We start from the raw sequence: 22,513 nt of genomic DNA, 5'->3' as shown, positions 1-22,513 counted from the left end.
GCCATTAGACAGGGATCTTAAGGATTATCTGCATTATTTCACATTGGTAGCACTTTCCGGATACCAAATAATCTCTACAAAAGCAAACATAAATCAATTTAAACTCATTTAGATACCATTTCGCTATGTGCAGTTTCATTACCACACTCTTGCTTCACCTCCTTTGGGACATGGGAGGAGTGTTTGCAAACTGGCATCGGTGCCCGTCCACAGCTGTCTGTCAGAGCTTTTATGTCTCCTTTTGAAGGAATAGCTCCCATTAATCATTTCATCATTAATGGCCATGCTCAAGTAGAAGGAAGGCTCCTCCAGCCCTGTCTGTCACGTCTGAAGATTGCTTCTCCGTTAATTCAGTGCAGAGGTGGCCCAGAAGTCTCCAATTCCGTCTGGCCCTTCTGTTCTGTAGCACACTCCTAATTGCTTCAGGTTGCTCTTGTTCAAATGATTGCTTTAATGTACCCTGCCTTCAACTAGAGTGTCGGTGATCTACGGCGGGGGAAAAAACCCAGTTGCAACCGTGTTGTCTTCCGACTTACGCTCCTGTGTTCTTTGGGATTTGTATTCTTTTGGCTTTTTGAACTCTTCTGCCTTTTCTCTTTCTCCGGAGCGTCAGGATTAGGAGCTTTGCTGCTGGTTGTAAACTGTAAAAACGATGTTAAAACATCTGATGTGATTGCTGTGTGCGCAGAGCTTCAGATTCTGCGCTTGAAAACTTTGCTGTGTGCAGCAGAGCGACGGAAATGTGAATGTGGGTTCTTCCTCACTATTTTTAGTGGTAATTGAGGGCGAGTATATAGTAGAATAAAAATTCTGAGTGTCTAAGTCTGATCTTCTCCAAATGTGGAATAGTGAGAGAAGTCAAGCGGTCAGCCGCAAGGTAGGTACCGATGTTATCTGAAAGTAAAAAAATAAGGAATTACTTAGAGAGCAGCAGAGCCTCTAATGCCAGAGCACGTAATTTTGGAAAGTTTCTTCTGAACCTGTTCTGTGGTGCCATACAGTGTCCTGAGGTTCTGGTTTCCTGCCCTACAGTCTCTTTTCTGTGCGTTAACTTTTTCCATTAGAATGCGTTTAAGCTTACATCTTTAAACGGTCTTCAAAAGTTTTGTTAAATTCTAAGATAAGGCATAGTGATCACTTCATGGTTTTGTTCTCCAGGAACCGTTAGTGTTTGGAACCTGATGTTCGGGCGGGAGCCGATCCATCGTTACCAGCACAATCAGAGGATCCAGGCTTTAGCTCTCGGTTCCAAGGGTGCGACGGTAGCAACGGCATCTGGCTTCGAGGTCAAGGTAGAAAGCCCTAATGACAGAGGGTTCTGGCAAACTACAGAAACATACGAAATCCAGAAATTGGTGAGTCTCCAGGCTGCTCAGCTTCATTCCACGAGCTCCTGATCAACTAATTATTTTTGGTACAGTTAAGAGGGATCTTATAAAAGTCTTACAAGAGTGTTGCCTGAACTAGATAGCAACATGATCAGCTAGAGGCTGCGATTTTTAAGCACGTTATTGGATGAGCTTTTGATGGCTGAAGAGCAGGGGTGAAACGCTGGCTTAAGCTACAAGTGAAAATGAAGAGGAGTCCATATGGTGCAGGAGGTTGGCTGGTTTTAATTATTTTTTGTCAACATTAAACTAAGTTGGCTCATTTTGTAAATCAGTTTTCGCGCGTAGAATTGGAGCAGAAACTCGAGGTCTCATTCCAGATCAACGCTATCCGATTAATTCTGAGGAAGGATTTTGCAGATGAGCTAATAGTGTCACTTGCGAAGCTGTAACTGGTTGCGCGGCTTCTTTAGGTTGCACCTTCTGTCACTGAAGTTTTGAGACTATTCTAATTAGAAATCAAAAGCTGTCCCATTCTCTGAAGTTTCATTATGTCTCAGAGTATCAACATATTTTTGAAAGGGGAAGGAAGTGCCTAGGAATAAATTGAGCCTTGCAGCTTCTCTCCCATTGCAAGAAGCTGGCTGTGCAGCTAATGGGTATGAAGTGATTTAAACCACTCCTGTTTAATCCCCTCTTTCAAAGCTAAGTCAGTCTTACAACACTTAAATAAACAAAATCCCCAAACATTTTAAGAGGTTTCCCAATAAAAACATTAAAACACCACCACACGCTCCATGGCAGTTGGATCCATTGCACTCTTGCATCTGCTCACTGTGAAATGTCACTTTGCCACGTGTAGAAGACACGCTCAGGACACCACACTCAGAATTCTAAGGCTGGGTTAGAAATCAGCCGTGCTGTTACGGAGTTTAAACCCTTCCCATGGTGAGACTTTTCAGCAGTGTCTTAACCATTTACTGAAATGGGAAGAGCAAAGTCATTCTGGTCTTGTGACAGGAGGTCGGGGGGCTGATATTTGGGTTGTCCTAGAGCCACGTGATGACTTTTCTGTTAATTTAGGGTGTATATACATGATTGCAGGGTAAGCATCAACTCTTTCGTGTTAGTTGCATGAATGTGTTGCCTCTTCTGGAGCACCGTATCCATGTTCTGACCACGACATTTGCTTTGTGTGCTTTAACCTTATTTAGGGCTTTCTGTCCTTCATCTGAACGAGTCCCTTAAATCTAGTTCGTTTCTTTGATGTCACAGTTTTGGTGTGTTCTCTTGTAATGTGATCTGATTAGTTTCCTAAATGGACTCATTCTAAAGACTGTGAGCTAGATTTCATCATAGGAGCTAAACTTGCAAAAATTCAGAAATAAAATTGATATTTGGTCTTTTTTTGAAATTGATCCGTAACTGGGATGATTCCAGATACCCGATAACCACACATCAGTAGTTTATTCAGTTTAGCATGTGGCAGTAGTGATGTAAAAGAACTTTTGGCTGTAATAAAAATAAAAAGTCTGCTCTTTTTAGGTCAACTTCCTTAATCTGGTTCCAGATGTTACGGGGAGTCCAGTGACAGTAGCAGCTGCAGAAGACGTTGTCTATCTCCTGAAAGCAGAAGATCCTGGCAAAATTCTCCATTCTGTCTATGGTCAGCCTGTCACATGTCTCGATGTGTCTGCTCACGAGGCAGCTTTTGGGGTCAAAACCTTTGGCTGGTTATTGAATGAGCCCAACCAGGTACTTAATTTTTTTTTTTTTTTTAAGATTTTTATACCTTCATAATTAACAAAGGAAAAAAAAGTTCATGCTTCTGACCGTTTCCTTCCTTGCTGTTCAGCTTTTGATGGTAGGGGGAAGATGTTCTTTTAATGCAATAATCTCATGCTTCAATTAGTGTTCTTCCAGTGGGCTGAAGGAAGGGATTACTGTTCAGCTAACTGGGTTTACTGTAAATACTTTGCATTCTCTGCTCCTCAGAGAGTCCCAGCCCCTTGAGCTGGATGCTGCATCAGTGGCCTTCTAGAGTGAACTCCTCTCAAAAAAACTCCCAAAAAAACTAAAAATCCCAGTAAACGACTCCTTGCCCCAAAAGGCCAAAGCATCCCTCAGCCTTTCTGCTGAGGAGCAGAAAGTGGGTCTGATCATCCTGAGCAGCGGGTCAAGCCCCGTACGTGCCAATGTGCAGTCTTAGGAGGGTGCTTCTGTTTTTCGTACACTTGGGCATTTGAAAATAGCGTGACCGTTGTCTTAAAGGAAGTGAAATGATAATCAGAGGTTTGAAGCCCCCTGTGACACAATCTGCTGCTTTTATCAGCACGTTTTAGCAGCAGGGCAGATGAAAACCAGACTGTTTTTATAGCCCTGCTGAAGACTCAGGGCTGAGCCATGCTTCTAATGCAACTATTCTCAAACTCCTCTGCTCGCAGGACTTGCAGACCCAAATAGAAGGCATAAATAACTTTTTCTGGGGAGGCTCAGAATCCTACTGGAGACCCCAGGTCGGTGGTGGCAGCCTACTCCTGGACACAGCCCCACTGCAGGGCAGGGACCAGGCTGCGGAAAGACCTGTTTCCAGATGCCTTGAAAGGAGTTTCTGTCCCTTTCCTGCATCTTGCCTAAATTCCCCATTCCCTAACTTCATTCCGTTTTTTTGTGGTTCTGCTTCAGGCATGTGCTGGGCTATCAGCAAAGAGGGCAGGAGAGTGCTTCAGGCAGGTGGCGAGAGCAGCAGGAGGTGAGCACCCAGATGAAAGGAGCTGTGGTCTGTAGCGTGAAGCTGCAGCGTTTTCTTTGGCAAGCGGCTGGAACAGGAAAGCTGTATTTAGGACTACCCCTGCGTTAGGAATAAACGTGTCCAGCTGCATCTAATTTCCTCTTAAAATTCCCGTTCGCTGGGGGAACGCTGAGGCCACCATAAATACCTCTCGGGTTGAGAGGTGCCGCGAGGCCGTGCTGTCCTTATTAATTCCTTTGCCGCCCTAATCCAGTTCTTTTCCCTACAGAGGTGGGGGGTTAGAAGGTACAATCGCCTCCTTCAGGGGCGTTACATCGGTGATCGCCTTTGTGCCGCGTAAAGGAGCGGAGAAATCTACTCAGGCCCCCGAGCGACGCTCCGTAAAGCCGCGCGTATTCCCTAATTTACTTGGGAACTGGTTGGCGTCGGCGCGCATCCTAACCAGGGAGCTGAGGCCGAAGGCTTCCAGCCGGCTGGGCTGTGTTTGACAAGGACGCGCCAGCTGACGTCACGCCGGAAATTAATTACTAATATCTGTTACGGTAATTATTCGCCTCGCGCAGACGGGAAGGGACTTCGCGTCGGCTGGTTACGCTGGTCGCGAGTTGGCAATCTGTCTTTGGGAGAGCTTTTTCCGTCTTGGAATGATGAAGACTTCCAGCGCCGGTTGCTGCTGGCTGTGTTGCTGTGGTGGGAAAGCTGTGTTTCTTCAGGTTGGAGTTTTTGTTGTTTTTCCGGAGTGTAAGCCCTCAATCCTAATGCTACTGCCTGGTAACCCGCTTTCTGATGGAAACAGAGTTAGGGGAACCATCTTTTTCTCTCTCTTTTTTTAATCATTGTCTAATTTTAACCGAATTTGACAGCAGAGTAGAGAGCTGAGGCATAAATTTTGTAGGAGCTTTTATGTCAGAGAGGAGAAAAACATCAAATCTGTGGTGTAGACTTGCGTACCGTCAGATGACAGACATCCATGCAGGAGAGTGGGGAGAATCTAAATGCTTCATCTCTGAGAAGTTCAACTTTCACTTCATTAACCATCACACAACCCAAGTAGGATGCTGTTTCTTGAAAGTTCATCTGTTTAGTGCTCCTGGAGCTCTTTGTTTTACGTTAAGCTAAGAGAAATTTTTCTAGTAAGGGTTATTTCAGCTGTATTAACTCGACGTGGAATATACTATTTTCTTGAAATTCCAAACCCTTGAAATACTGAGATCTGTGTTCCCATCTAGGCTTGTACATAGGTCATAATACAGACCAGGTGATGAACCACAGGGAAAGCCCTAACCCTGCCTTTCCCTTTCAACCTAAAGTGGTGCTCGTGGCGTCTAGTGGACGTGCCATGAAGGATGATGCCTACTGAATAACGTACTACCCTGTGTCTTGCAGTTTGGAGACCCATCATCTCGATGCTGCAGCGCTGTCACAAAGTCTTGGCTTTCACATGTTTGAATTTTGGTTTTGAGCGTTGTATATAAAATTATTTTCTAACTCTGTGAACTTCTACAGATTTGAACTAGAGCCGGCTTTGGTCCTCTTCATGTCAGGATGTAAACCTCTTGATCAGATAGTGCTCTGACTGTCAGGGTTAACGTCATCTGATTTCTGATGCAATTATCTTGCTGATTGTAGGATCTGACTGCAGCTTTTCTCACAGTTGGTGTATTTATAAGCTTCCCTGAGTGGACCGTCTGCTGTCAGATAAGTCTGGTTTCCTACTGTAGCTTCAGGTGGGCTCTCTCCTGCTTGTGGGTTATTTCGATGAAATTATTAGGTGCTTTATTCTCTTGGACAGGAAAAAAAAAACTAAACAACTTTCTCCTCTATTTAAAATGTAGTTGTAATAATTCAAGCAGTTCTTGGTGATAGAAGATAGTCAACATGGGAGGATTTTTTTTTTTTTCCCACTGAAGAAACTTCATATAGCGTACAAGATAATTTATTTTAAATTTATTGTTGTGGTTTAGGCTGTCGGCAGCAAAGTACTGTGCAGCCTCTTGGTCACTCCTCCTCCCTGCTGGGATGGGGAGGAGAAAATATAATGAAAGGTCCGTGGGTCGAGACAAGGACAAGGAGGGATCACTCACCAGTTATGGTCAGGGGCAAAACAGACTCGACTTGGGGAAAAAAATCAATTTAATTTGTTACCAATCAAATCAGAGTAGGATAAGAAGAAATAAAACCAAATCTTAAAAACACCTTCCCCCCACCTCTCCCTTCTTCCCAGGCTCAGCTTTATTCCCAATTTCTCTACCTCCTCCCCACAGCAGCACAGAGGGATGAGGAACGGGGGTTGCGGTCAGTTCATCACATGCCATTTGTGCTGCTCCTTCCTCCTCAAGATGAGGACTCCACACTCCTCCCCTGTTCCAGCGTGGCGTCCCTCCCATGGCAGACAGTTCTCCATGAACTTCTCTGACATGAGTCCTTCCCACAGGCTGCAGCTCATTAACTGCTCCAGTGTGGGCTCCTCTCTCCACGGGTCCACAGGTCCTGCCAGGAGCCTGCTCCAGCGCAGGCTGCCCTTCTTTGGGTGCAGCTCCCTTCTTTGGGAGCATCTGCTCCAATGTGGGTCCTCCACATGCTGTGAGTGGATCTCCGCTCCACTGTGGACATCCATGGGCTGCAATGGGGCAGCCTGTCTTCTCACCACAGTCTGCAGGGGAATCTCAGCTCTGGCACACTACCTCCTCCTCCTCCTCCTCCTCCTCCTCCTCCACCAACCTTGGTGTCTGTGTCATTGTTTCTCTTAATTCCCACTCCTCTGCAGGTTCTCCAGCAGTTCATTTTTCTTTCTTAAATCTGTTACAAGGAGGTGCTACCACCATTGCTTATGGGCTTGGCCTTGGCCAGAGGTGGGTCTGACTTGCAGCCGGAGAAGCTTCCAGCAGCTTCTCACAGGAGCCACCCCTGTAGCCCCTTCCCCTCTACCAAAACCCCAGCACACAAACCCAACACGCTCATGCAGCTGAAGAACTCTTCTTGTCTTGCACGTGCTACAAGGCGCAGTTCAGAGTGTGTCTGGTTTTGGTTGCTTTGTGCACAGACTGGAACCTTATTTTGGAACAGGTAGCTGGGGAAGGGAGGAGTGAAGGGAAGACAGTCCAGATTTCAGAGCCTCCAACACAGAAACAGAAGGCTCTGTTGACATCAGATGTCTCGGGAGTTTTGTTACGCTGTCGCTTTTTCATTTGTTTTCATCTGGCGATTGGCTTGTACTTGGTGAATGGTGTTGAACATAGAATCATAGAACAGTTTGGGTTGCAAGGGACCTCAAAGACCATCTAGTTCCAACCTCCCTGCCATGGGCAGGGACACCCTTCACTGCACCAGGTTGCTCAAAGCCTCATTACCTGTCTCTTCTCATCAGTGGTTGAAGTACTGCCTGGTTTTGCTCCCATATTTAACCTTTCCGCAGAGTTCTGCAAGTTCTTGCTCATGTGAGTGTATCCAGTAGAATTAACCACTTGAAGTGGATGTTACGAACTAATATTAACTGAAAAATGAATTTTAAATAATGCTTTAAATTGAATTTCATACTCTGCAGTCTCTCCTGGATGATATATTTAGGTCATAGCTGCTTTATATAAGCCATTACATCTTTCTTGCACCTTCTTTTAACTAAAATCTTCCTCTTTGTTAACAGGTAAGCTTGCATTGTCTTTTCTGGTCTTGTAATGTCTCCAGTTCTTGTGGAGTTCCAAAGACTGCAATTTTTTCTTATCTATTTTTTATCTATTTTTCTTATTTTAAAAACGTGGGGATTTTTCTATTTTTTTAGCCACCATGGCCCTTGTAAATAGTTCAGTTTTCTCGTTTTCATACCGATGGAGGGACAGGTCTTACTGGTGACTGAATAGAACATCTGGGACTTGTCCAGATGTTTCTCTTTGGGGAGCTGTAGGACTAGAGTGTTAGCAGATCTTTGAAGGTGAAAAGCATTTTAGATATCTTTTTCTTTATAAACTCTTTGGTACCATGTAGGAGAGAGAGAACTTTCTGAGCATCTGAACTGTGTAACTTTTTATAAGTCAGGCACTGCAGGAAATACAGTCCAGCAGAGACCAGAAGTTTTCCTTGCCTAAATTTTGCATGATGTATTGATTAACCCCTCTCTTCCTGAAGAGTAACAATCATCCGTCTCGTTTTTTCTGTGTTTGTAAATTACTAAAAATGATTTTGTAAGTTTAAAAAAAAAAATGATAAAAGAATCCCTTTTGTTTTGGCAAATGTTAATGGAATTCTGCTTTTTTTTTTTTTTTCCTCCCTGTTTGTACCTTAATGTGAATACCTCAAAATTGGCACAGCTGCTTCGGTAAGCGTCTCAGGTTTTGAAAATACAGCTGCTAGGATGTGCCATGGGTATTCAAAGTGATAATCTGTGAAACTAAGAGAATTCTTTTGGTTTTTAAGAATTAACTTGCCTGCCTTTTACCTGCCCTATCCTTAGGTTAGGGAAAGTGTTTTTCTGGGCTAGGGCTTGTTTTGTTGTGTTTTTTTTTTTTCAGTGAGTGGGTGATTCAGTGGGTAAAGCTAATACCCCTTCATCTCTGGGTACCTGAACTCTTACATCAGTCTTCAGCCACAAGTCAAACGAGTCTGGTGACCTCATTCCCACTCCGAGCAGACATCTGCCCGCATCGCCAGCCCGTCCCGGCTGGCAGCATCCTGGCAGCCCGGCGGCGGGCAGTGTCCAGCGCTGGCACGGCGAGGGCTGCAGGTGCGTTGGCAGAACCGCGCTGCCGAAGCCGCGCAACGCTTGGCTCCGCTTCTTGCTGCCAGCTCGGAGTCTTACTTTTTGCCTCCAGTCAAACGACAACTTAAAAGGAAAAACCAAACTCCGCGTGTCTTTAGCTTCGTCCGTAACTTTTCCAGCAGTAGATACTTGGAGGGCCGGGCAGTGTGTGTGGCTGGCTGCTTTATTGTTTGCTGCTGGGTTTGCTGCAAGCTGCTTGGACTCTTATTTTTGCAGTCCTCTGTGTGGGTCTTTAAGCATTGCTTGAGGCTGCGTGGTGCAGCTCAGCGCATGCGAAATGCAGAGTGCCCGTTTGCCAGCGTAAAGTCACCTTTAGGATGGCATGAAAGTCAATTTTCCACATGCTCGGAGAAGCCGTTGTGTTACCAGCTTTACACAATGACTTATATCTGGCAAGAACTTGCAAAATAGTCTCTCTGGCTGATTGTCAAAAATTACATCATATTGGAGTAAACTGCTTTTAAATCAAACATCCATTATTCATGTATATTAACTGCTTTTTTTATTTTTTTTTTATTTTTACTGGCTGTTTTGTGTATGATTTACTCTTTTTCTTTCTCTCTGATTGTCTATCTGTCTCCCTCAGCTGCTCCTTTTAAATCTTAGCTCATCTTTAAATTTATAGAGCCAGAACACTTATCTCTGTGTGCAAGTATCAACATGCTGACCTTGCATTTGTTAATAGTCAAATTTTGTTGTTGTTGTTCTTGCAGTGTTATGTGCCATATTTACAGTAGGCAATTCAATACATTTGCGCTGGGAAACTGTGCCCCTGAGGCTTGTAAACTTTGAAAATATTTTTTTCCACATCCCTTTAGAAATAAAATTCAGACTTGCAGCAGTGTGTACCATATGTTGTACTGAATTTGATGACTTCTCCCACAAATGCATATGAAATAGCCTTATCACTTTTGTAGATAACCCTTTGAATTGAATGAGTTTGACCTGAGGAAAAAAAAAGATCCCTTTTTATTGATGGTGGACTTGAAATTTCACTGCCCCTTCTTTTGTTGGCAGTATCTGTTGCGTATTCAGGCAATGTTTCTTCTAGTTGGCAGAAGGGGGAGAAACTTCATCTGAAAATAATTGCAGATTCTGTTGCCAGTCTTGCTGCTTCTTCCTCTGCATCTTTGAGCAACTCAGATTTTTTTATTTCGATCCTCTGTCTGTAAAATGACAGAAACCTTTCTCCTAGGTGGTTCTTTCCAAGACAGTGGTTCTTGAATGTATCCTGTGTGTTTTTCAGTAAGGAAAAGGATGTAGGTTTTGAGTGTGGTTTTGCAGTATACTTTTTGCTAACATTTATGATACTCCGTTCAGTACTCCATCTGAATAAGAACTAAAAATACTGATTGTACAGAGCGCTTCTCCCAGTTCCGAGAGGCAGCTCAGTTTTTACCAGCCCTGTGATGTGGGAACTTCTGACAAGAAGCCGAAACGCGGTTGCAGAGGGGGAACGAGCAGTTTGACAAAGCAGTTGCCTGCTGGCTTTCAGCCAGGACGGTGGGTTGAACACCCCTGCTCTTGCCCAAAGTACCACAGGCTCTTTGATAACAAGCGCTTGGGGATTTGTTGTTTTAATGTTCCGTCCAAAAAAGACATCTCCAACAACACAGGATCCCGAAACACCTGCTGGGGTATTGGACGTGCATGGAAGAGTTCCATCAACAGCATTTCCTTCGATTCCTTGGTTTTTCTTGGAAGTGTCTCAACCGGAGTACATCGGCTGCGCTTGACCTCACTTAGCTGCAAGATGTAACAAAAAAGCTCACAGCTTAGCTCTTCTGGCTACAGAGACTTTAATTCTTTGTGAATTAATTTTGCCTTCTTTCTTGAGTTCTTGGACAGCGTTTAAAGAGAGTTCCCTGTACCCACTGCTCCGCAGTTTCCTCAAGTACTGTAACTTTGCCTCCTTTCCCTCTGCCTGGCCTCGTGGATTTGCCATCTTCTCCGCGCGTCTATCGGAGAACAGTGGCCACAGGTTGAGACTCGCCCAACTCGTGCCATAAAGAGGGGAAATTAGTCTAATGCACTGCCTTAACAAAAGAGAGAGCACGAGCATGAATAATTAATACCACTAGTCTGTGGCAATCGGATAAAATGAAGTCCCATTTGCTCAGCCTTATTAAAAGAGAGAGAGGGAGAGGGAGAGATGGTAAAGGTCGTTAAGGGACTTGTAACATGGAAAGAACCGCCTCTGAGATGGATAATGTGTTTTCTAATCTCTGTGGTCTTTAACTAAACATAATGGTGAAGGTACTCTGGCTATTTCTGGCTTGTTGAATTATTAAGCATTCTGGGAGATTGCGTGGCTCTCAGCCAGTACCTTCGACTTTTTCACTTGACCACCGTTAATAGGTAACACTTTTTATTTTGTGCGTTGGCTCCTGATGCATCTGCACAGAGTATTTAATGCTCTTCCTCCCTTGTGTCCCGAGGTCCCGCTGGGGGAAGGGATGCTCGTTAGTGTGTTCTCCCAGGGTCCTTCATTTCACACCCAAATGCTCTTGGTTCACTCACCTTCAGTTCGGTACCTATTAGGTCACCGGTCTTGGGTGTCCATTATAGGATTATAAATATCTTTAAAAGGGTAATCCCTTTGCAGTGTGCATTATAGGATTATAAACCTCAAGATCTTATGCTTTATCTGCCCTTTAACATACAGGCCCTTATTTCAAGTCCCTATTGACCAGGTATTTTCGTTCTTTCTCCTTGGCCTTTGTAAAGAAAATCCTTGTTGCCTTGGGATATTCTAGGAGAGCTCGTTAGAATTGTTCTAGCAACTTCAAAATTGTCATCAGTATGCTTTTAAATCCCCTGTCTTCAAGAAATTATTATTCAGGCTTAAAAAAGCCTTTTGAGTTCCATTTGTTCACATTCTGTGATTCTGTGATTGTTTCTTTACCTATCGGTTTGTCAGGATAAGGTTCCGAAATTCATTTGCAGACCATAAAATTGCTCAAGACAGAAATTGAGTTTAAAGGTAGGTAAAACCTGGATACCAAAAATCACAAAGAGAATCTTTCTTCCAATGATAGGGCTGGTTGGCTAGAAATACACATATGTGCATGATAAAATTTAAAACACGAAACAAGCCAACAATCTTTAAAAGAATGGAGACTGACGTGAGAGGAGAGGGAATTGGAGGGTGTAGGAGAAGATGATAAAAGACAAGCTCTTCTTTCAGTTTTGTGGATCTGAACCTTGATTTTTTTACAGATTCTCTTTCTTAGGTGCAAACACTTTAAATTGGTGGTGCTACCTACATATGATGGTTGCCACAGGTCCAAAATTGAGACTGCAAGCGGGAGAATATGTAATATTTGCTCCCTTGTAAAACAGGGGAGTCTTCAAATGCTATGTGAAAGCAATTTTTCTTTATAGTCTTTCATGGCCATAACGGAATTTTCAAGCACGTATCACATGTTTATAGGATAGATGGGAGCTATGGTCATTTAGATAAATGAATAGTTTATGGATGTTCACTTTAAGTATTAGCCCCAGGGGACTTCTGAGAAAGCAGCATTTGGCCCTGTCCTCTCCGGAGTGTTGCCGTGCAGCTGGGAAGGGCTGGTTCAGAGCCTCATCTGGGGCTGGAACACCTCGCTGTTGACCCCATCGTTCCTTGTTCGTAAGTTGAATTCAGCAGTTTATTGACTTTGTCTTTTGTTCAGAACTTTCCAAGGAGAAATTTGGTTGCCAGGCACAGATATTAATTTCCTTTCCACTGAAAACCGTGCAAAGTACCTTTGCCAGAACGTCGTTATCTCTGGGTTTGGTTAGTGAGCTGTTGGAAGCTGTACTGCAAGGGAGAAAAGGCTGTAAATTGGTCTTTACCTCGAAGACTAATGTTTTCATGCAATGTGTAGCAACTTTTTCATAGATATGGAAGTTTAAATTATTTTTTTAGCAACTTCTGTGTGTCTTAAGTCTCCCTGTAAAATTACAGAGCTTAGGTAAAATTACTTTGGTTTTTTTGGATCTTAAGGATGAAAAATTACACGCTAAAGACGTGAGGCAGATAGCTTCACAAAGACAAGGCTGGGAAAGGGAACAAGTTGGGAGATGATAAATATTATAAGCACCTGAGGAAGTCGGGTATGAATATGTTGATTCTAACAGGGAGCTGATAATATGTCTGAATAAAACCATCCCTGCTCTTTAGTTGGGAGAAATGACAGGTGGAGGAAACCTGCAAATTCTCTGCCTTTCTTTGCAGTGTTCCTGGAGATTTTTAAAGCTTCACTTTTGTTGCCTAGAGGCATCCATTGGGAAATGATCCCCTCCTGCTCTCTTAATTCGACCTTTTAGATGCTTACCAAAATTGCACAGATAGGTCGTAATAGACCAGGCAGCATCGCTGTCGCTGTTCTGGCAAATGTTGAAATAATATGTACAGATAGTGTAATATTTATTAAGCTGCATGTGGTTATAATCAGAAAAGTAGAAGTCAAGAATATTGATGTGATGTTGCCATGGAAGCCATGAGGTGGTTTTTTTTCTGATGTTTTAACTACTGTTACTCTTTTCATGGTCATAGAATTCTTTTAAATTAAAGGAGCATCAACATGAAATTTAATAATGTTTATGAAGTTATGTAGAACCAGGTGCTGTGCTGAGCTCCACTGGGCTTTGACCAGTATGTTTTTCTGTTTCCAAAAATAGTTGCTCTCCTAAATTGAAAGGCCCAACTAGATAAATCTCATCTGGCCCCACAGGAAAGACAGTGAACGTGATTAAACCGATTGCTGCGCAGCGGAGAGGAGGGCGAACAGACGGGAGACAACGCGTACCCCTCTCTTCCAGTCTCTGGTCGAATCATCTTGGATGCTGCTTAAAATCAGGGTTGTTTTCATTCCTTTCCCATCTGAACTGCCACTTCAGATGTAATATTTCTCTTAATCTGTTTCTGCTGCAGGATCTGTACAGGAGCTGAGTCAGTGTTCAGTTCTGCTCTTCAATTTTTGCTCTATTTGATTGGATCTTTCTTGCACAGTCCATCTGTCGAAACCTTCCAAATGTTGATTCTTTTCACTTCTACTACTCTTTCAAATATTAAAATTGACCTTAAAAATTTGACCTGGAGAAAATCCGTGTGGCTTGCTTTACCTGTGCAATACTAGTTGGCAAGAGCCTTGCGTCCCTGCTTCTTGTGGACTCCCCTGTGGAGCTTGATTTCCTTATTTCTGAAGGTGTCATTGCCCTTCTTAATAGGGATAGATCTGCATCTTGGTTGTGTATTAGCATGTTGAGAAGCGAGTCCTGCAAACCATCTCTGACGGTAATAACTCCGCTCTGCTTTATGCTGCAGCAGAAATGTAGTCGTTGTGCTCACGCTGCGTTTAGCTGGTGTTTGTTCTCTTCCTGCCAGATTCTTCTTTACAATCTGGAAACAAGTCAGTGTCTGAAGAAGATGGGCAACTCCATAGGTGACTTCACGTGTGTCAACCTCCAGAACAGTCCACCCAACATGCTTGTTACAGGCAATAAAGACAGAAGGTAGGTACTACCAAGAGCTGTAGCCCATCTCAAATTAGCTTACTTCCCGTCCTGCTGTCCTACATCTGGACCTGCTAGAATTTGTTTCTCCTCTGATGTTTCAAATGCAGCCTGAGTGAACTTCAGGAACAAAATATTAGGTAATAGTTGGACGTGGCTGCCAGTTTGCTTTGTTTCAGAAAGCTCCATGGGAAGACTTTCTTTTTAAGCCATTTGGTGGACGCAGTTGGTGTACAGCCCAGCGAGACCACTTGGAATATCTTCCACTTCCCCACCACCACCCGCAAAATTAGTTTGGCATTTAAAAGCTCACTTTCTGATATTAAAAAAATAACCTGAGGGATGAATCATGTAGGATGAGATGGGTCCGTCTGCCAAATGATGTCAAGAGTGTATTTCGGAACACTGTGATGTCCCTCAGGTGACAAAAAAAAAAAAGAGACTTTCATATGAACAGATTCCAGCTTCTATTTAGCTGATTAGCAGCTTTCTCTTTAACTCCTTGGCTTGGGGAGCAGGGTTTTCCCAGCACAATATCTAGTGCCAGGAGTGGACGCGCTGGGAACAGTCAGTGCGAAAGGATTAAAGTGCTTAAAAAGACCCTTTGAGTCCAATTTTTAGATTTTTCTTTTTTTGGCTAGTTATTTGTGGGGTCTGATCCAGTGCTCCAAAGGAGATGTGGGATGGCGAGGAGCCAGTCTCTAATGGCTCCCTGTTCCTTCCCTCCTCCTTTCTGCGCCGGGCATCAGGCTGCAGGTGGTGGTCTGGTGTGGTGGTGGGTATCAGATTGTGAGGCGGATACTTCTCCTTGCCAAATCCCAGACCTCCGTCCCGCCAGTGCAGCAGCTTGCAAAAATGATTATTTTGTCAAACAGCTTTTTTTCCCTCTCAGCGAATCGGCAGTGCAAGCAAACCTCACACTTTCTCAACGAAGAGGCTAAAGGAAATACCTGAAGTTTGACATGTGTAATTGAATCCTTGGGAGTTTTTCGCCTCTAAAAGCAGATAATTGATTTTCCAAAGCACCCCAGTAAAACTACCTCCAATTTTGATCTCTTACACGATGACGGGCGAGTAGATAAAGTTGATATCCCTTAAGAGAGATGGAAATTTACTCCCTTCATACTAGAGTAAATGTCTGCGCCCTTTCCCCTCCAGAAAGCTTTTCAGTTTTTCAGCTCAAGCATGGACTGAGTTCAGGGGTTGGCCATCACTAAAGTAGCAAGAAGTCAGGAATCAATAGTTCAGCAGGTACGTTGGGCATCCAGCACTCAAGACCGTGTGGATCTCAGCAGTCAGTTCCTCCTGAGGTATTAGTAGGTGCTGAGCATCCACAGGTGGGATGTGGCTCCAACCTCCGTAGCCCTATTACGGAGCAAGTGGGACCTTGCCATGGGAGTTCCAAGTGCTGATGGCCAGTGGGGCAATGTGTTGCTGGAATTTAATAGCACTTTCACTGTTTTACTAGTATGTGCTATTCTTTTATTCAAAGCTATGATTTTCGAAAAGTAACACAGACCACCCTGCTGAAGTGAAATGTTTTCGGTAGGGCCTGTAAAATCTCTTTCCATCAAAAACTACTGCAGAAGCATTGCTGATGTATTCGATTACTTAGCTGTGCTTCACACTGGCAAGAGAACTGATAACAGGGAGCGTGTGCCAACACACTGCACAACAGCAGCCTTTTCCTTGGTGGAACTTCAGATGGTAAATAGCATTGGGAAAGCAAACATATGGCAAGCCCAGTGTATACCGTTGCTGAAGAGTGTGGATCCAAACATGTATTCTGTGCTCTCCTAAAGGCAAGTGACCTTACTTCTGTGATAGTCCAACAGGAGAGTCAGAATCTGGTCAGGAGAACACCTTCCTTACGGCTCCCTTGAACTTGGATGAATACAATGTGCTCCTGCTGAGCCCAGCTGTTGAGGCAGGAGATGATGGGCCATGCCAGGTCTGCGTTAGAGCATCACATGGGATGTGCAAAATGCTTTGCTTTTTTTTTTTTTTTTTAAAGCACATCTAAACAACTTGAGTGTGCTGCTAATTCTTCCAAGGGTATGCCAGAACGGACACCTGCCTGAAACCTGGGCCCTTGCTAATGAAATAACCAGGACACAATCAGATCTCTGCTTCCAACTGTGCCTACCGAACAGAAGAAGCTTTGATTGCTGTGCAGAACACATGCAGTAAGACAGGGAGAGTGCTGGGTGTGAACACTTCCAAAAGACTTCATCCTTACCCAAAGCACAGCTCTAATATGTAGCCAAAGCTTCTCTCTGCTGGAGTTGGAAGAAACCAGAAGTCCTTTTCACCATCAGCAACTGTTGTGATGGGGTTTTCCTAAGGGTGGCTGCGGAGCCACACAAAGCGTGCTCCTCGCTCTGTTCCAGCGTGTTTGTCTGCATGTCAGATGGATGTTGCTCGGTTGGAGTTTTGGACTGTTCTGTTGCCTTTTATTGCAGTTGCTGAAATGGGCTGTTTGTAAAATCATATGATACGATCTCTGGTTGAGAAAGGAAAAGGAAAGACTTGCAACACCATTAGGATCGTAGCAGGGGTATGGAATAAAGTGCAGTTAATGTGTTGGAACAAGTGTGCTTTGGCCTTTTCTGGAGTTAATGTATACCTGATGGTTTCATTCTCGATAGCCATCAGCTGGGAGGAACTTTCTCTGGCTTCTTTTCAAATCTGAGATCAGAATTTCCCACTTCTGTTTTCTCTCGCTGGTTTGTTTTTGGGTTGTTTTTTTTTTTTTTTTGTATTTGCTTATGTACTTTGCTTTATCTCTTAATCTTGGTGTATAAGGATCAAAAAACCTGCTCCTTCGTGGTACGTGCCGAGTTTAAGACTTAACACCAGTAGCCTTAACTGCTTTTGTGGACTTGTTGCAGTGACTGAAATCCTAAGCTTTTTTTTCTACAGTTCTGCTTCTAGCCGAGTCTTCGATACATTTCTCTTCAAAATGCTGTGTCTAAGTGATCAATAATTTCTGCAAATCAGATGTACCTAAAAGCTGCCCGCAGTCAGTAGTTGTGTTTTTGAAACCAGAAGAGATACTGGGTGCTTGTGCGTAGCTTTTGTTTCAATATTGGGGATTAACTCAAGCCTGTAAACCTGTAATTCCCTTGACTTGTCTTTTGAGTTGGCACACATTTAGTCTCTTCCTAAATCTTTGTTATTAACTGTCCTTTCCCTGATCCTTGTGATAATATTACCCTTTGGCCGTAGTGGACCTGGGTTAGGTACCAAGGGGCAGGATGTGTTAGCAGGATGCCCAAAACATGGTACTTTCTGCCTGACGTTTTGGGAGGCACAGATAGAGGAGCTTTCTCCAAATTTCACTTACATTTTATATCACCTGAGACTTGTAAAGAGACAGAGAGGTCCTGTACGGTGGGAGAAGTCTGCCTCACAAAATCTTTGATAACAGATGTCAGCGTGAAAATTCAGTGGTGAAAAGTGTCAGCTGTATCGGATATCCGGTCCTGTAGTGGCTGTGGCACTACTGGTGTCGTAGAAGGATTTTCATAACCCCAGAAGTACTCGTGCTCTCAGGACCCACAGGCTGCAGATCCACAGCTGGTTTTACCTCTGTTCATTATTTCCTTTCCTTTAGGGTCAGGGTGTTCGATCTCCGCAGAAGCGAGTCTTTGTGCTCCCTCTATGCCCACCAGTTAGGAGTGTCTGCGGTCCAGATGGATGACTGGAAGATTGTCAGTGGAGGAGAAGAGGGCTTGGTCTGCGTGTGGGACCAACGGATGGGCACCAAGCTCTGGGAAATGCATGCCAGGTAACGCTGTCTGCCTGGGGTCCTATTGCAAGGGTGTTTATCCCATCTGGCTGACAGGAGGAACGTGGGAATGGGACGATCCATGCCCATGTCTGAAGCTTCTGAGAGTTTTGTTTAGTTTTCATGTGATTTGGGAACAGATTGCCTTCCCACCTGGAGTCGTGTGCGTGTTTCTCTGTGTGCCCTTTAGCTGTCACAGGCTTTTTACTCTTTAGTTAAAAAGAGTCTTCAGTTGGCATAAGGAGCATGGAAATTGTTTCCCCTGGGTTTTCAGTGAAGTTCAGTTAGTGTCTTCTCTCTGCCCCATCCCCAACCAGTATTTTCTGTATCAAACCTTGGATTTAAAATGGTGGACTCCTGGCTGTTGTTTCCAGAGTGGCTGGTTCTGGCTGTCATAAATATGTAAAGGGTGACTGCCATGAGGATGGAGCCAGGCTCTTCTCAGTGGCATCCAATGACAGGACAAGGAGAAATGGATATAAGCTGGAACACAGGAGGTTCCACTTAAACCTGTGGAAGGAAGAACTTCTTCCCAGTAAGGATGACGGAACACTGGAACAGGCTGCCCAGAGAGGTTGTGGAGTCTCCTTCTCTGGAGATGTTCCAAACCTTCCTAGATAAGGAGGTGTGTGTGTTGTTAGCCATGCCTGCAGCCCGGTGTCATGGAAGGAAAGCAAGGGTAGAAGCTAAGGGAGATGACAGGAGACACGTTAGGGTCATGGAGGTGAGTCAACGTAGTCTGAGAAGATGAGTTACTCCTACATGAACAGTAAATGCTGTTACAATGGTTCAGGGTTAGTTTATTTACCAGCAGGAGGAAGACCAGACCTCTTAGCTTGTGCCATATAGTGATTTCTAAACCAGCCGTAGCTCGGTGCTTGGGGATGTGGGCTCCTGGGTGTCCCCGTCCCTCGCTTTGGGAAGCATCCTGCTCTTCCCAGGAGCATGCCACTGCAGTCCTTACAGCAGCAAAGCAAGCAGGCAGGCCGGGTCCCTTGCAGCCTGTGTGCTGCCAAGCGTCTCTGATATTTTTCTGGCCTCCACGTGTGTTCTGGTGACAGCCCACTAGATGGGGGTAAGAGCTGTGTGCATCTGCTCCAGACAGGAGAGCAAGAGCCGACAGTGCAGGTTCCCCACCTCTGGCCACAGAAGGGACACAGATTTAAATGCATTCCTGTTTAATCCAGAGCGATTCCTTTGCTGCACTTGGGTCTCAGGTGGCTGCTGCAGGTGGCATCTCACCCAGTGCTGTGGGTTATTTTTCAGACATCCAGTCCGCCACGTATGGTTTGATTCTCATAGCCTCATCACTGCAAACATCCCTGATGAGAAGGCTCCCCGAGGTGCCAGCATCATGGACGATGACCTCACCATGCACCGCAAGTGAGTGAGGCGGCTCTGAAGGGCAGTGTTTTTGGCACTGCGAAGATCTGCTGCATTGTATGTTTTAAAATGGCACAGTAAGCACCTGAGTCATGATCCAGAGCCGTAATATAGAAGGTGTAGCATCTGAAAAATAAAATATAAAAAGTTTAAAGCTAAGGCTTTCAAAACTATTGAGGAATTGGCTCTCTGTTTACTTCTGAGCACCAAAAAATAGTGTTTCTTTTTCAGCAGGGGAATGTAAAGGCCACTGAAGCCACACAGGGAATGCAGCCCTTTCCTTGCTCTGAATATTAGTAATGCTGTCTCCTCCTAAAGGAAAGCTACTGGTATTTAGACTCCAGATTTTGGTATTTGCATCTCAGATGGCTGTTAGCACGTCTGATTGAACTATCCAGCTACAATGTGCTTACCTTCCCCCTTCCTGAATAGACCAGAAATGTTTCAGCAGGTGACAGTCACGTCTCTGCAGTGCGAGAGTGAGTGATTCACCGTTCGTTTCCAGGGCTTGCTGGGGTCCCTGGAAGGAGGCAGGAGGGAGTTTTCTGTTAAAACTGCACAAACTGCCCTAGTGCAGAAGGGATGAGGTTTATATTCACCTTCTGAGGCATCGAATTTTGATCCTTTATGGCAATCTCTGACTTTGTTCCTTTCCCCTGTTGAAATCCCTAATTAAGGTGAAATGGTGTGTCCTCGTTGTGTTTTGTGCAGGCATCAAGGAATCATTTATGCCTACGAGTTCTCAGTGGACCAGCTGGCTGTAGAAAGCGTCCTTCCGATTTGCCGCTCTTCCTACGACGAAGTGACTGGTTACAACTACAACGTTGGCCTCGCAGTTCCCTATGATAACATTTAGGGAACTTTTACTCGGCTGCTGTGGTCCAGCCCTCTGCCGTGGCCAAAGGCCAGAAGGAGATCCATGTGGGATGAGCACCGAAAGGATGGCACTGGCTGCAGGCAGGTGAAATGGGCAGAGCGTTCGCTGAAAAATTGGGGATACGAACCGGAACAGAGAGTATGGCTGCCCTCGAGCATATCCCTAAAATACGTTACTGCGCAAACGTTCGAAGATCCACTCTGGTGGAACGGAGAGACTGAAGAGTGAAAGGGAACAGTACGTTTCAGTGTAAACAAAAATGTTCCTGCTATTTGTGGGAAAAACGCTGCTGAGCCCATCTTGGCAGAGGACGCGGTCAGGAAGCGAGAGCCCGAGTGGCAAACTGCTGAAGTGGGAGGCTGGGAGCACATGGAGGAGCTCATGCCTATCCTGAGAGGGGAAAAAAACCACCAAGGACTTGGAAAAAACATGTTGCTGAGCCACATGTTTGAAATTTCTTTCCTTGGAGTGAGCTGCTCATTCTTCTTTTCCTTGGAGTCCATCAGAATGTCTCGAGGAACAGGACTGTGCACAAAAGGTTACGGTGGTTGGGAGAGGGGAGTATGATGGAGAGAGGGAGGGGAAGGCTGGCCTTGGCCAGGCTGGATGCTTGGAAACCCAGCAGGCCACACGCATCATGATTATTTTAAAAGAAATTATTTTTTTAAGTCTCTAAAATTCTGGATTAAATGTTTTCTAATTGTATATGTACATGTGTTTGTGGGTTCTTTTGTTGGTAAGTCTGTTAGGATGAGCTGACCCTGCACACTGGGACAGAAGGCCGTCATGTCTCGGGTTAGTTGTTGGGTGTGTTGGTTGCTGGATCACACCCTTCCACAGCACCTGGAGGTTGTCCCCCCGTGGTGGGGACTTGGGTTTCTGACACTGTCTTTGCTTCCGAGCTGGGAATTGATCATGTTGGGGTAATGAAACGGAAGGGATCAACTGGCTGCGATCCCTCTGCGTGGGTCGTTAGCACTAAGGCTGTGGAGAAGCAGCCAGGCTGGAGGGTAAAATGTGGAACCCCAAAAATAGGAGTCACTGCAACCCTTAACCAGTCCCAGAGGCAGCCCCTGGAGAGCTTCGTGGTGCCTTCCTCCTGCCTGGAGAGAGATTTCACACTCTTTGCTGGCTTCGGTTTGGGGTGGTTTTCCATGACCCCTCGGCCAACTTTCACGTGTGTGTTTGGTTTTTAACAGGTAGCCTTTTCCTCGTGATGGACTTGGTACAAGAAGTGCAAGGGGCGAAGTCGTTCTGTCTGATCAATAAATTTTATCTTTCGTAAAGCTTTGGTCTTTCTTTTTTAAATCCTCTGCCCTTCTGGGAAGCCAGCTCCCATCCTTCATTCTTGGAAGAGCAAGAAGTGTCACAGATAGATAGTTTGGTCAAGAGCTCAGGTAAAACCTGTCAAATAACTTTGCTGTAGCACAGATGATTTTGCGGGTTGCTCCAGCCCTGTGTCTTCTGATGGGGCTGAACAGAGAGAGCTTCTGCCATCATTGTTCTCTTCTCCTCCGTGCCGTGACCTGCTGCCCTGTCTCGCTCAGGGCACTCTTGGCTTGTTCCAACTTTGGCTCTCCATATCTTGCCTCATTGTCTCGGTGCAGCTTTGTTCTTTCTCCATCTCCCCGCTGCAAGTGGCAGATAAGTTTGCCTTGTGCCCGCGTGTGTCAGCCCTTTTCCTGGAGTCCACCTCCGCGCTTCCCCTCTCCTTCTACTCTGCCTGCGGTGAGGCTGCCCCCGTGCTGCTCCTTGACCGTGGTGGTCACCCAGCTGCCAGAAAACGGATGCTCTGCAGCACCTGCCTTCGTAGAGGTGTTTGCCTTCTTGTTCAGAGAAGACCTATGAGTCCTCAATTCATTGGGGACCAAACATCAACCCATCCAGATACTAGGAGGCTGGCATTGCCTCCAGTGGAGAAAGACTTTCTCTGTCTCCACAGCCACTGTTTCGTTGGCCCACAGTCTGGATGCAGCTTCTGGATTGGCGGGTGGTCCCTTTTGGTCTGTTTTTCCCATCACTAGAATTTGTTTAGGAAGGTTGTACCACAGCAGAAAATTGTGTGTGTGTTTAACCAGCATTCATAATGCAAATGAGGGCACTTAGGCTGTTGGAGAGTATCCATGTTGGG

The 22,513-nt window shown here is 45.0% G+C and overlaps 1 protein-coding gene across 1 annotated transcript in view; it reads left to right on the top strand.

Annotated features, from left to right (window-relative positions):
- Positions 1 to 21,082, top strand: part of FBXW8 (F-box and WD repeat domain containing 8) — a 52,643-nt gene extending 31,561 nt beyond the window's left edge. Inside the window, exons 6-11 of the mRNA XM_086623718.1 lie at positions 1,159 to 1,355; positions 2,874 to 3,083; positions 14,205 to 14,332; positions 17,949 to 18,122; positions 19,389 to 19,505; positions 20,217 to 21,082. Of these exons, the coding sequence (XP_086479844.1) occupies positions 1,159 to 1,355; positions 2,874 to 3,083; positions 14,205 to 14,332; positions 17,949 to 18,122; positions 19,389 to 19,505; positions 20,217 to 20,361 (971 nt within the window). The 3' untranslated portion in view covers positions 20,362 to 21,082. The remainder of the gene's footprint in view (positions 1 to 1,158; positions 1,356 to 2,873; positions 3,084 to 14,204; positions 14,333 to 17,948; positions 18,123 to 19,388; positions 19,506 to 20,216) is intronic.
- Positions 21,083 to 22,513: the final 1,431 nt, after the last annotated feature.

The sequence above is a fragment of the Tauraco erythrolophus genome, chromosome 19, assembly GCF_009769465.1.
Source record: "Tauraco erythrolophus isolate bTauEry1 chromosome 19, bTauEry1.pri, whole genome shotgun sequence".
NCBI lineage: Eukaryota > Metazoa > Chordata > Aves > Musophagiformes > Musophagidae > Tauraco > Tauraco erythrolophus.
Note: the sequence above shows the minus strand (reverse complement) of the source record. Positions and strands in the feature narration are given on the sequence as shown.